Raw genomic sequence first — 12,884 nt, forward strand, 5'->3', positions numbered from 1 at the left:
AATAAGGCATATCCAAAGGAAATAATTAATAGTAAATTTTAAACATTTCTGTCAATTATAAACACAAGTATATTTTAATCAACCAATAAGTAGTTACTGAGTATCAATTAGTGCAGGGCTTTGTGGAAAAACAAGTATAGGACATACTATAGCCATCACAAATATTGGTGCTCAATATGCCCTTAGAAAACTTCCTCATGACAGGCAAGTATGTCTAAAGAACATGTGAAGACAGACAAGAACGACCGCGGGGCATTTTATTTTGCAAATTTAAAAAAAGCAATTTTCTAAGAACAAAAGGACTGCATTTGGCTTAGCAAATTTATAAAGATAGTACCGTACTGCCCTCATTTTTTCATTGTAGTTGAAGCCTTCTTCCTACAATGGCTTATTGTGCACGTTACAAAGTCTTCAGGGTCTTCAGAATTAAAGTGACAGAGTTTTTTTTAAGCACACTTGAGAATGGATCATTCTTCCTTACTCTTAACATAATGTGCCTTTACAGACTTCTCCAATAATTCCAGTCATCTTGACAAAAGAAAATCACCAAGACAATACAATGATTTTACAAAGAGAAAGAATGACAGTTTCCCTTCTACTTTTCAAAAATGTTTTATAATATGATTTGAGATTGGTTTTATTCAATAGGCTGCAAGAGGAACCAATTCTTACAAAGTGACACCCTCTATAATAAGGAACACCTACACTTTTGAACAACATATCCATTCCCACACATTCACAATGTTATTATTACTACCATTAGAATCTTTTCCAGAATAATTTTCTGACGGGGAAAATACGGCTTTGTTTAGAATAAACTGACAATGTCAGTAAAACAAGCAATAAAATACAAAGGGTTGAGGGTTTTGTTTTTATTCTCACTTCTGCAAGTTACGTGAAAGTCCATATTATTTCTTGCCTTCACTAATGAGACTGGCGTTCTGTCAATCAATGGTTCATTTATCCCACAAATATTTATTGTGCCCCTACTATGCACCAAGCGTTGTACATGGTTACTAGGCACTGTTTACCATAGTAGCCCAAACAGATAAAGTCTCTGACCTTACAGTGTAGGCAGATTTAGACAATTAATCCCATAAGTAAACACATAATATATTATGAACACAATGAGGAACAACACTAGATGTGAAGAGAGAAATAGAGTAGGACCTGATTTTGTCCCCAGTTTACGCTGGGACCTGAAAGATGACAAAGAACTTGCCAGATAAAGAGTTATAAGAGGAGCACTCCAGAGGACATGGCTTAGGTCTTGGGTTTTTGCATTCCCAAATCTAAACAAAGCAGGGAGCTCAGTGCAAAAAGAAGAAAGAGTGAGCACCCCCTGAGGCTGGAGCGGTGGTCGGAGGCCAGACAAGAAAACAGGGCCTCTTGGTCATATCAGGGAATTCTGATTTCTCCTAAGAGGAATGGGAAGTTCCTGAAGGCTCTGAAGCAGGAGAGTGATATGATGTTATTATGTTCTAGAGAGATGATTTCATCTACTCCCTGAAGAACAGATTGGGGAAGGTGTCCTCAGAGCGAAAACTGTCTTTCTGAGAACAGCTGACTTTCAAGTCCTTCCTTAAAATGACCGCTGTCACCTTCCACATGCACAGTGCCCAGGCACACAGCCCACACAGCCATTCTGAAACTTACTTCCCCACCTCGGCACTTGCCTATACTTTTGTCTCTGCCCACACTGTCCCCTTCTTTACTAGTTAAAGTGTCCGCACGCTAAAGAAGACCCACCTGACTCCAAGTCCATTTCCTCCAGGAAGACTTTTTCACTGTTCTCTAAACACTATGGCACTCGGTATAGAAATTTGGAACAGCCAAAAAGGAGTCGTGATTAAGGAACTAACTCTGGCTTTAACTGCGAAGCTTCAGAGTTACTTGTCTCCTGGGGTTCCTCAATACACCCCACCCAAGTCATGGGCTGAAAAACACTGATGAAGAGCTCTTTTCTTTTACATTTTTAATAAAATGCAGAACTTGATGTAAAAAACAATTTTCAAATACATTTTTATGTGCTGACGTAAGTCCTATTTGCACATATGCACAAATACCAACAAAAATTGCAGTTAGCTAATTTTTCTAATTTCCATGCTTAATTATCTCCCTCTCATTGTGGCAAAAAGGCATGAGTAAGTCTGATGAAATATACTTAATTGAATAGACTTTCAGAAGGAAAAATAGCTAGTCTGAATTCAGAAAGCCAAAGAATACCTATTTCTTAAAGTTATAGTTTTCTCCAAAGCTGCCCTACAACTGGGTCATATATTCATCTAGAAAAAGCATAACCAGGCTGACTCAGGCACAGAGTTTCTTGCATTATTTTTATTTACTGCTTATGTTGTACCTACTTTCAAAAGGAATCATGGCTTCCTCTTAAAGGGAACTTTGAGTAACTGGCACCTGCGAACTGCATCAGATTTGGCTCCTCCCTAAAACACCCCACACAGAGGGATGAGCTGATCCAATGGGATCAGAACCTGTGGTTCTGTGGCAATCCAAGCAGCTCATGTAGACAGATCACAGTCAGTCACACTCGTAACTGGGGGTTCTAAAAGATCATTTTGTGTGAAAGAAACAGTCCAGTAAACATGTAAAATACGGGATTTTTGTAATTTAACTTTGACAACATTTGACTAATATTAGCTTAAAAATAATTTTACTGTAATCATTTCGTGAAGAAAACATAACCCATATTGCTTCAATTATAAAATCTTGACTAAATGAAACTTAAGAAATGAACCAACATTTTATTCTAATGTCCACAGAGGCATCTCCTTATTCCTCACCTTGATCTCTTTCATGCCATGTTCGACTTCCAGCAGCTGGTGAATTCGGAGAGGGATAAAAGTCTCCTGTAGGACTTGGTTCCATATTTTCATCTATGGATATAGTTTTGGGTCTTTTGCTGTCAAAATATGACAACAGATATATTAATGGGATTTCTGGGAAGATGTGTAGCATTTGATAATACATAATTTGAGAAGATTCTTTCTGTGGAAATGTCCATAAACACAAGTAACAGTATCTCAGAATCATTTAGAAATAACGGTGAGTATTCAAGACATCAACAGGAGTAGCAAAAATATTTCTAGCTGTAGATACCATTTGTTATATCATATTATACCTGTACTTGCCTAACAAATACGTTTATTATATTTACCTTTCAAATGTATTTCCAAAGAAATTTCAGTAGTAAAAAGTGAATTCTTAATGTGATGAGTACTAATTTTTAAATTGTTATTAAGATTATACCTGACTCTATTGCTAATATTGATAATTATTATCAATATTAATAACATTCCTTTGTATAGCACTTGCCGTTAACAATGTAATCCCTTCAGAGTAATTCGATGATAAGGCAATGGAGTACAGTAGAACACGAGCTTTGATGGTCTAGCATCAGATCTTACTAGGCCACTTGCTACTTCTGAACAGTAAGCTCTTTAACCTTTCTAAACTCAGTTTAATCATCTGTAAAATGGAAATAATAAAACCTAGTTCAAAGGGGAATGTTGAGAGGACTAAATGAGTTATTAAATATAAAGCTCTTAGTTAAGTGGCTGGCATTTAGAAGATACTTATTAAATAGTAGTTATTATTAGCAAAGCTATAATTAATAATACTAAAAAATTTAACAGTACTCTACTGATTTTAAACTATTTCATATATTCTTCTTTACTTTTTCTTTAAAAATCCGGTTATTGATCCTTTATTCTTAAGATCAACCATGAAAAACAGTCCATTGCCAATCAAATCAATGACCATACTTTTTTTTGCTGAGGAAGATCTGTCCTTAGCTAACATCTGTTGCCAATCTTCCTCTACTTTATATATAGGTCACTGCCACAACATGGCTGATGAGTGGTGTAGGTCCGCACCCAGGATCAGAACCCTCGAACCCAGGCCACTGAAGCGGAGCATGCCAAACTTAACCACTACACCATGGCCAGCCCCGAAACAGCATACTTTTAAAATAGTACGTTTTGAGAGAGAAAACATAGCTTATCTCAATAATTAAGAAAAGCAACCATTTAGAGCAGATTTTTATGGCACATGTCATATGGCTTAATATACTGCTTTCATATATCCCCACCAATACCCTATTAAACAGTTAATTATAACTATGAAAACAGATATTTCTTCCTCCAATTAAAACAAAATTTTTATTTGCATCTATGCAGGTAAAAACTAAAAAGATATCTTCTGAATTAACTTTATGCAGTGATAATAAATGTAAAAGATTTCAGAGTTGGAATTGACCTCAGAAGTCATATACATAAATCAATCCTCCCTTTTTTACAAGTGGGGAGACAAATTTAGAGAAATTCAGTGAAATTGCCCAGGGCAAGTTAATGGAAGTAGTCCAACCAAAGTAAGGACTCTGACTTCCAAGACTGTGTTCTTTCTACTGCACTGTTTCCAAACCCTGGAAGCATGTGTATGTCTGGGGTATATTTATAGATATACTTGTGATTAATATTTGACTCACAGCTCCCAGAATATTAACACGATGTAGAAGATGGCAACCTCTCATCCATGTTAAATCACAGTGAGAGCAAACAACAGTTGTTCGGTTTCACCCTAAAGTATCCTAAGTTAGAACTTTGGTTTGTTCAACCATCCTTTAATCCAATTCTCCCATCTGTGAGTCAGCAGTAAAGATGGAAGGAAAACTTGAAATGAGGAAGAAAAAGATTTTCCTAAAGTAACAGAGAAATGTTTTTTAAACCTTTTTTATTTTGAATGGTATAGCATCGGATACCAAATGATTTTGAGGAAAGGTTTGTGGTGACAACATACCAATCCATCAGACAAAAGAAAAAATTACTATCCATGTTTCAAATTTAGGAAAACTAAAGCATTTTTAAGACCTCACCATGTCATAGACAATTTTAGTGCTAATAAATGCAATTATCTAGGTATGCAATCTAACTATGTGAAAATATAGTTTGATCATAAATGATATGAAATTGAACTTAGCTTACAGACATAGTAAGGTGCATAGCCCCATAATCAAATCAAATGCAGTTAATTTTCGTTATTGATAATAGCATAGGAAAATAATTACCCAGATATTCTTTTATTTTTAAAAAGTCGGTATTATAAAATGTCTGTTATGCTCTTATATTTGATCATGGCTATGTTGAATGCTCTAGAAATAAGATGGGTCTTCATATATTGAAGATCCAACTCAAAAAAAAATAACAAAGCTATAATATTTATTCATCTTGCCTTCTCATTAACTCAGTTCTCTTCTATCATTCTATAATAGTGGAACATATCATCATGAAATTCTGTGCACAACTTTCCAAGCTATTTATCCCTCATTTAAATAGGAAACCTCTCTTTAAACTCCCGTGGGACTAAAAGTTACAATTAGAAGGTCAAGAGAGAAAAATGAGAATGTCAACAGAAAAAAAAAGCCAAGTGGCTCATTCCCAACAAAGACTAGTCAAGCCAAATCTCAGAGCACTAATATTTTCATTGGTAACTGAGAGTTAACTAAAATCTTCAAAGAATACCGACTAATTGAACAACTTGGCAAACTGTGGCCTAGAATAAGGCCTTTTACTTTTAAAGTCAAGTAAATGACACATTTTATTTTTCATGTTTCATTATCCCGAGCTTGGATGTGGAATTAGGGTAGAAGTTACCAGGATGGATCAATCATAAACCAGGGACCCCTGCCATGACAACATCATTTTTAAATGTGTCACAAGAATTAGTTAACTTGTTATATCAAAAGAATAGGATAAAAATCATATTGATACATTTTCATAGTTCCCTTGTCCCCACAAAAAGATTTTTTAAAATGCTTTGAACAATTACATTTAGTTTTTCAATATCAAAATAAATTTCACCAGGAAAGATTAAAAATCTGTGTAAAATCTGCAAAAATTCTTGAACTCTTGGCTTTGTTTCCTGTCTCTCTTTACCTACCTACCTACCTATCTGTATATAGACTGGCAATAGGGGTAGCTCCCCTTTCAGTTACCTGCTTGGTGGAGAAGACAGCGACCTCTGAAGATTGACCCCCGAGTTCATGTCATGATAGTATGGTTGGCTTGGGATTTCTCCAATTGGGAAGTTGACTCCAGTTCCCTGGGTTATGGGCGCTGAGGAATAAAACAAAAAGAAACATTGGAAATGACATTTACACTTATCATTTCTATTCAACTGTAATAATTTCATGTTTTCCATGCCTCTGGGCAAGGATGAGGAGAACTCTATTGACCTTAAGTTATCCGCTGGGGTCAGACTTGAACACTTCCTCACGACGCCAATGTTCAAATATTTGGAAACTCGAGGTACTCAGACTATAATCATTGGTTATCACTTCCTCTACTCCCACTCTCCAAACTTCTTCACTCACTCCTTTGTATTAGTTATCACTACATCTGTCACCCCACCGGTCTATAGATGTGTCAGAGGAAACAACGCATGTTTCCTATTGCTCAGCCCCAAGAATAGCGCTTAGTACTAAGTTGGCTCTCAAAGAGCAAATTATGGTTAAATAAATCAATACAGAACAGTTTCACAAATAAATATCAAGGATTATTAACCTATAATAATATTAACATTAATATTAGAGTGGATTAGAAACCATGATATTTATAATTATTCCATATAAATAATTCTTATATTAGGGCAGGTATACAAGTGAAATTGACAAATACGAAGTAAAAGTCAATTTTTTTCCAAAATACATATTCAGGTTTCATATATGAATGCTAAGTGTGGCTTTTCTCAATAATTATGTCTTGATTTTTAAAAAGTTTTTATGTCACAGCTTTATAAGTCTTTTAAAATGTACTCATGGAGCTGTACACTTTATTTTGTAAATCAAGTATTTACAAATACTTGATAGTATTATTTTGTAAATCAAGAATCCTTTTTGAATCTGCTGATATATTATCAACTGAGACTTTTGTATCCACGTGTTGGTTTTTGTACAATGGATTACAAATTTGTTTCAAGATACGTTGAATAAACCTGTGAGGCAGCAGGTTGTGTTAGAATGAGTAGCGTCTTGAGAGACAGATAGCCTTTTAGTTTTAGCTCCCTCTGCCACTTATGAGCTATGCGCCTCAGTTTCCTAAACTATCAAATGTGAATAATAATAATGTACCACATATGATTAGGTCAAGAATGAAATGAGGTCAGGAGTGATAAAAGCCCGACATTGTGCCCTGTGCATAGTAAGTACTTCCCTTCCTTCTTTGCTTTCTCACCCAAATTTCTTCCCTGGTAGGCTGAAGTGGTTGGCAAAGATGGAACCACTCAAAAATGTGCTAAAAGCAGATGAAGTGGTATAAACAAAACGATTGGTTTAAGTTTGTTCATTCACTAAGTTATTGATTATGTCCATTACTAGCAGGTGCTGCAAGGGATGGTCTAAGACAGTCCTTATCCTTAATATAACATATTGGGCAACATGTTGGGTAAACAAAACACTCATAAAAAACATATAAATACCAGGATAATGCAGATTATAATGAAATTGCCCAAATGAATGACATGATCGACAAATACTGTAGGATTTCAAGGGAAGAAGAATTCAATACAGGCTTGAACGTCCAAGAAATCTGTGGAAAAAGCTACAGCTGGCACTGGATTTTGGAGAATGAGTAAAGTATTGAAGGGAGGTCATTCTAAACAGAGGTTACTGCAGGAGCAAAGTCACGGGCAGAGATAATATGCAAGGCAGAAACCAGGCAGGTTGGTGTAAAAGGATGGTGCTTAAGAATACTTTCTATTTCTTCACCTGTTTACCAGGCCTTCAAAAGCTCCAATAAGAGAAAGTGCGTTGTGGCAACAATTTTAGAACCCTTGAAATTCACTCAAAGCACACGTGATCTACTTCATCTCCCCCTCTCTCCTAACTGCTTCAAGATAAATAGAACATTCCAAAGGGACTGCGGATTTTCAACGAATTTTTCTTACCCAGACTTTTAATAAACATTCCAAATGCGTTCATTATCAGTTGAATTGTATTACAATGTCAGGCAGGCCAAGACTAACTTAAAATATTCTTTAAGAAAATACGATGAAGAGGCACATGCTTTCTTGTGGAGAAGTAATCAAGGAATACACAATGAACATCTCTCTTTCCCTATTAAAGATTAAATAAATCAATACAGACAAGATTAGTCATAGCTCCAAACTTCTGCAGCTTATGCTTTCTGTTAGATTGTTCATGTTGTATAATAAGCTTTACCCTCATTTTACACAGAAAATATTTGTATTCAGTGTGTAACCCTGCCTAATAGCTTGAACTCTGTTGGAAAGCTAAAATGTAGCTGTTTGTTGTGGCTTGAGGTATACCAGAGGTTAAAAAAAAGCAAGGTAAGAAATCCCACAATAACCACATGCTTTAGTTTATTATTAGAACCATGTTCTATGTGACACTGGAAAGGAGAGCATGTGCTAGGAGGCACTGGAGGGGCTCAGCGAAAGTAAGCAATCTGTCTGGCTTCCTACACACTAATGGACACAATTCAAAGAACTGGCTTACTAAGAGGAATCTTACAACTTACATCTCATATCAACTATTTGCAATTTATTAAGCTCATGCAATATTTAGGCAAAGATTTGTAGATTCTATTTAACACACATGGCTTGATCATCAACAAAGATTGCTTGACCATAAATGTACCAGGTACAATTTACAGCAAAACGATAAAAAATCTTCGGAAATTTTGTTTTTTCTAAATTTTTCTCCAGAAAGATTATTCCAGAGTATCAAAACAGTGATAAAAATAATTTGTCTACAGATTTATATGTGAGCATTATAAAAATGTAGGGTGCATTCTGACATTAAATGGGAGATTACAGAAAGAAAAGTAGACTAATAATAAACATGGCCCAATTCTAAAACAGTGCACATAGCATTTATTTAATAACAAAGAGAGTATGTGAGAACAGCAAGGCCTAGACAGATATTCCTGTTTAAAAGCCTCTGTAAGAACTTGCATCGGATGCAAAGATCAGTGTTAGCAGCTCTCCCAGAGAGTGGGCAAGAAGGCTGGAAGCTGCAAATCACGTCTAAGAGGCTGCCAATAACCTCTTAGAAACGAAGCTGCCAAGAACCTCAGTTTCTAAGGGTTAGAGGCCAACCCTTAATCTCTCTTATTGTTCTCCTCACTCCAAAAGCTGATCCTAAATCAACTTTTAAGATGGAGATAATACCATTCAACAGAAAGATCACTATCCTAAAACTGAATAGCTTCATTAGCTAAAGTCAACATACACATTAGTGGGTCATATGATAGTAAAACCCTAGAGGACAGAAACCATTAACATACCATAAACCCTCAAGAAGTCAGAATTGGTGATATACAGCATAAGGGTTGTGCTGAAGTTTATGTTTACTTAGCAAACCCTTATTTCATAAACAATGAAGTTCAATTGTGTAAATAAGATTATAATGTGGATACATTAAAACACTTAGGAGAATAACTTCTCAAGCACTTCAGAGACACCTATTTACATACGAAGTAGAGAATAAATGTTTGTGAATAAATTAACTAATGAATGAATACAGATAATGTACTAATTACAAATCAGTACTGTTTATTATAACAGGTAACTTACAAACCTCTAAGAGATGACATTATGAATTAAAGAATGAATTAAGTATGTTAAATTTACCTCGTAATTTTTTAACTCTATTTTTTTATTTTTCAAAATATCTCTCTGGGCTTTTAAAGGTTCTGACATGGTTCTCCTTCTACAGCATCTAGCATAATGCTACCTATAACGAGGTACTAATAATATTTTCTGACAGAGGACTCTACTGTCCTCACAGGAAGAATGAAAATATATTAGGAAACTTAGAAAAGTACAACTTTAAGCACATAATTTCACAATGCCTCAAAACTGTAGCAGCCTAGCCTCTCTGCTAAAGAACAGTATGGAGAAAACACACACACTCATACACACATACACACACACACACATCTCCGAATGCCCACTTCGTTATGTGATGCCAGAAAGTGGCAGTCAGATATGTTCCTTTCCAAATTAAAAACAAACATAAAAAACTTTCAAATGTCAGAGGCCTTCACACACCACATATTGATCTAAAAAAACACACAAGGCTTAGCACCTTGGTCAATGAAACAGACCATCAGAATCCTCTTGCTCAGCAAACAGGAACCCTAGAGCTACTGGGATACAGGATAAGGATTAGGTTTGGGTCTCCTACACTGTTCCCAAGTAAACAGACCCACGACAGAAGTCTTTTGGGCACACACTTATCCACTGCAGAATTATATCAGAAAGAATAGATTACTTAAGGTCTTAAATGTTCATGTATACTACTCTCTAGTATACATGGTATTCGCACTGGCCACTTCAGAATCTGAACTATTTGAGAAACTGTGGTTCAAAAGAGAGTCACTCACTAGCTTGTAGGTTCTTCACTGAACACAACTCTAAAGAACTACCTCTACTCAACCTCAGTAACCCACGCTCGCTTTGTTCTTTTGGATCATCATAATTCTTGTTCACGACCTCCAAATTTGACCCAAATGAAAAACACAACTTAAAACAAGGACCAGAGTGCCACTATATCATCTGAATAACATCATTCCAAACTGTGATGCTCTCTATCACAATGTCAGGTGAAAACACACCAGTCAAAGTTACACAAATAAGCTCAATCATAGAAGAGAGCAAGAAGAAATGAGTCACCTCCTTGAACGTAATCAGTGCGTTAAGAGCTGCATCTTAGATATATTTATTTGCACACCCTAGTAATAAGTAAAAGAGTTGATCAACGAAACTTCCCCCGTGCTTAGCTGGCTGGCCAGGTGAACTTACCCAAGAAAAATCTCATCCGGCCTGCCAAGAATGGTGTCTCAGGTGAGGTGGCCGGTTAAAACAATTGGACATTGTTTTGGATAACAATGCTTTCTATCTATATCCACCTACAATCTGCAAAGTTAATTTCTGCATCCCTCTACACTCTGCGTGTTGGTGTGTATATCCTGTACATCTCCAAGCCCCCACCAAAATGTTAGTAAAATGAAAAAGCACTTATCTACAGGAAACTTATGTGGGTTATCATAACAACACGGAGTACATTTAATTAATCACACTTCCTTTGATATAAATGACCATCTATGGTCACAGAGAGAGCAGTGAATTAAATGAATACCAATACCACAGCGATCAGAACAACCCCCAAATTATTTTTATACAACAAAAAGTTTTGATGACTTAAATGCAGATATTTCAGAAAATCAGACAGAATATATTCACTTATGATTTCATCAAAAGGTCAGAGATTTTAAGACTCAAATTCTCCTAATATGTGGCTACTCTTCATACTGTATTTAAACTTCAAAATATAAAACATTTTAAATCATATTGTATAACTAAATAACAAGAAAACAATTTACTTACTTCTGGATACCCTCACAAGTTCTGATACGTTGAAGACTCCAGATTTTACAAAACTATCCTCAAGGTATCCTGCAAATAAACATCAAGGGGAAAAAGATCAACATAAGCAGGAAGCAAATAAATGATTAAACCCTAGAATTTGCTCAAGTGTTTTTAAAGCAAGGGTTAGAACAAAAACCAAGCATGTTTACAACAAAGACAAGTAAAAGCGAAACTCTTGTGAATGCAAACTGGGTCTGTTCAAACAAAAGTCAAAAGTTTAGATGCTAAGTAATCTCCTAGGAAAATTTTTTCTCAACTTTCTGAATGTACAGGGCAATCGTGGTTTCATCTGCCATGGCCCACGCACAGAGAATGAAGGTTTGGGCTCTCACTGAATGCCTTCAGCTCGGTCCCACCTGGTAGACGAAAGTCCACCCATTAAAAAAAAAAGAAAGAAAAAGGAAAACCACAACCACAATTAGCACTTTGTTGGAATTACTTCAAAGATCTCTTGAAACCACTGTTCTTTCACAAATCCTTCCCTGATTAAAGAAAAGTGAGCTGCCGTTACCAGCACTCCCACCCTTGTTCCAGGGTCATGAATCACACAAAAGCAGAACTTGTACATACGGCAAATTTCTTGCATCAACCTATTTCCAGGCCCCTCTAATATACCTCACACGATTTCGCTGCTTTCTCATCCTTGCTACTACACCCTTGGACTTCCTTCGTTGCAAGAACTGGACACTTTTGCTAGCAAACAATGGTGAATCCAGGCCTCCAGGAATGCCACATGACCCTTCTGTGACATCCAGGTACAGGGTCCACAGTGGCTGTGTTCAGGAGCCTGAGTTAAGCTGAGACCTGTTTGGCAGTTGGTCTAGCTACATCCAGAACTAGAGATGAGGTCTCCCACAAATGCTGGTCATGTTCCCAGGTTCTCCTCTATGTGAAGGAGGAGTAATGAGGGTGAGAACACTGTAGGAAGGAGGGATATGGTTACTCTCTGCTGCCCAGGGAGAGAATATCATAGAGTTGTTAGGAATAATAAGTGAGATAAAAGTATAAAACCCAGAGTAGGCACTGATTAAATGTTACCAATAAGTTAGGACTGGCTAGTAGAGCCAACAATCACCCATATACTGAATTACGCACACTGGATGCCAGACAATCTCAAATTATTTGTAAATCTCCATTCGGAAACTTTACCAGAACAGAAGTTACCACACCACTTTTCTTGTTTTGTTTTTTTATGAGGAAGGTTGGCCCTGAGCTAACAGCTGTTGCCAATCTTCCTCTATTTTGTGTGTGAGATGCTACCACAGTGTAGCTTGATGAGCGGTGGGTAGGTCCACGCCTGGGATCTGAACCCACAAACCTGGGGCCACAGAAGTGGAGTGTGCACTCTTAACCACTATGCCACTGGGCTGGCCCCACCACACCACTTTTTAATCATAACTAGCATGAAAAGACAGAAA

The 12,884-nt window shown here is 36.5% G+C and overlaps 1 protein-coding gene across 28 annotated transcripts in view; it reads right to left on the reverse strand.

Moving 5' to 3' along the window:
* Positions 1–12,884, reverse strand: part of NFIB (nuclear factor I B) — a 417,340-nt gene that overhangs the window by 52,928 nt on the left and 351,528 nt on the right. For all 28 annotated transcript variants that reach the window (XM_070590235.1, XM_070590220.1, XM_070590222.1 and 25 more), the window contains 3 exons: positions 11,425–11,493; positions 6,011–6,131; positions 2,802–2,920 (listed from right to left, as the gene is read on the reverse strand). In XM_070590235.1, the coding sequence (XP_070446336.1) occupies positions 2,802–2,920; positions 6,011–6,131; positions 11,425–11,493 (309 nt within the window). The remainder of the gene's footprint in view (positions 1–2,801; positions 2,921–6,010; positions 6,132–11,424; positions 11,494–12,884) is intronic.

Source organism: Equus przewalskii, chromosome 22, assembly GCF_037783145.1.
Source record: "Equus przewalskii isolate Varuska chromosome 22, EquPr2, whole genome shotgun sequence".
NCBI classification, from domain to species: Eukaryota; Metazoa; Chordata; class Mammalia; order Perissodactyla; family Equidae; genus Equus; species Equus przewalskii.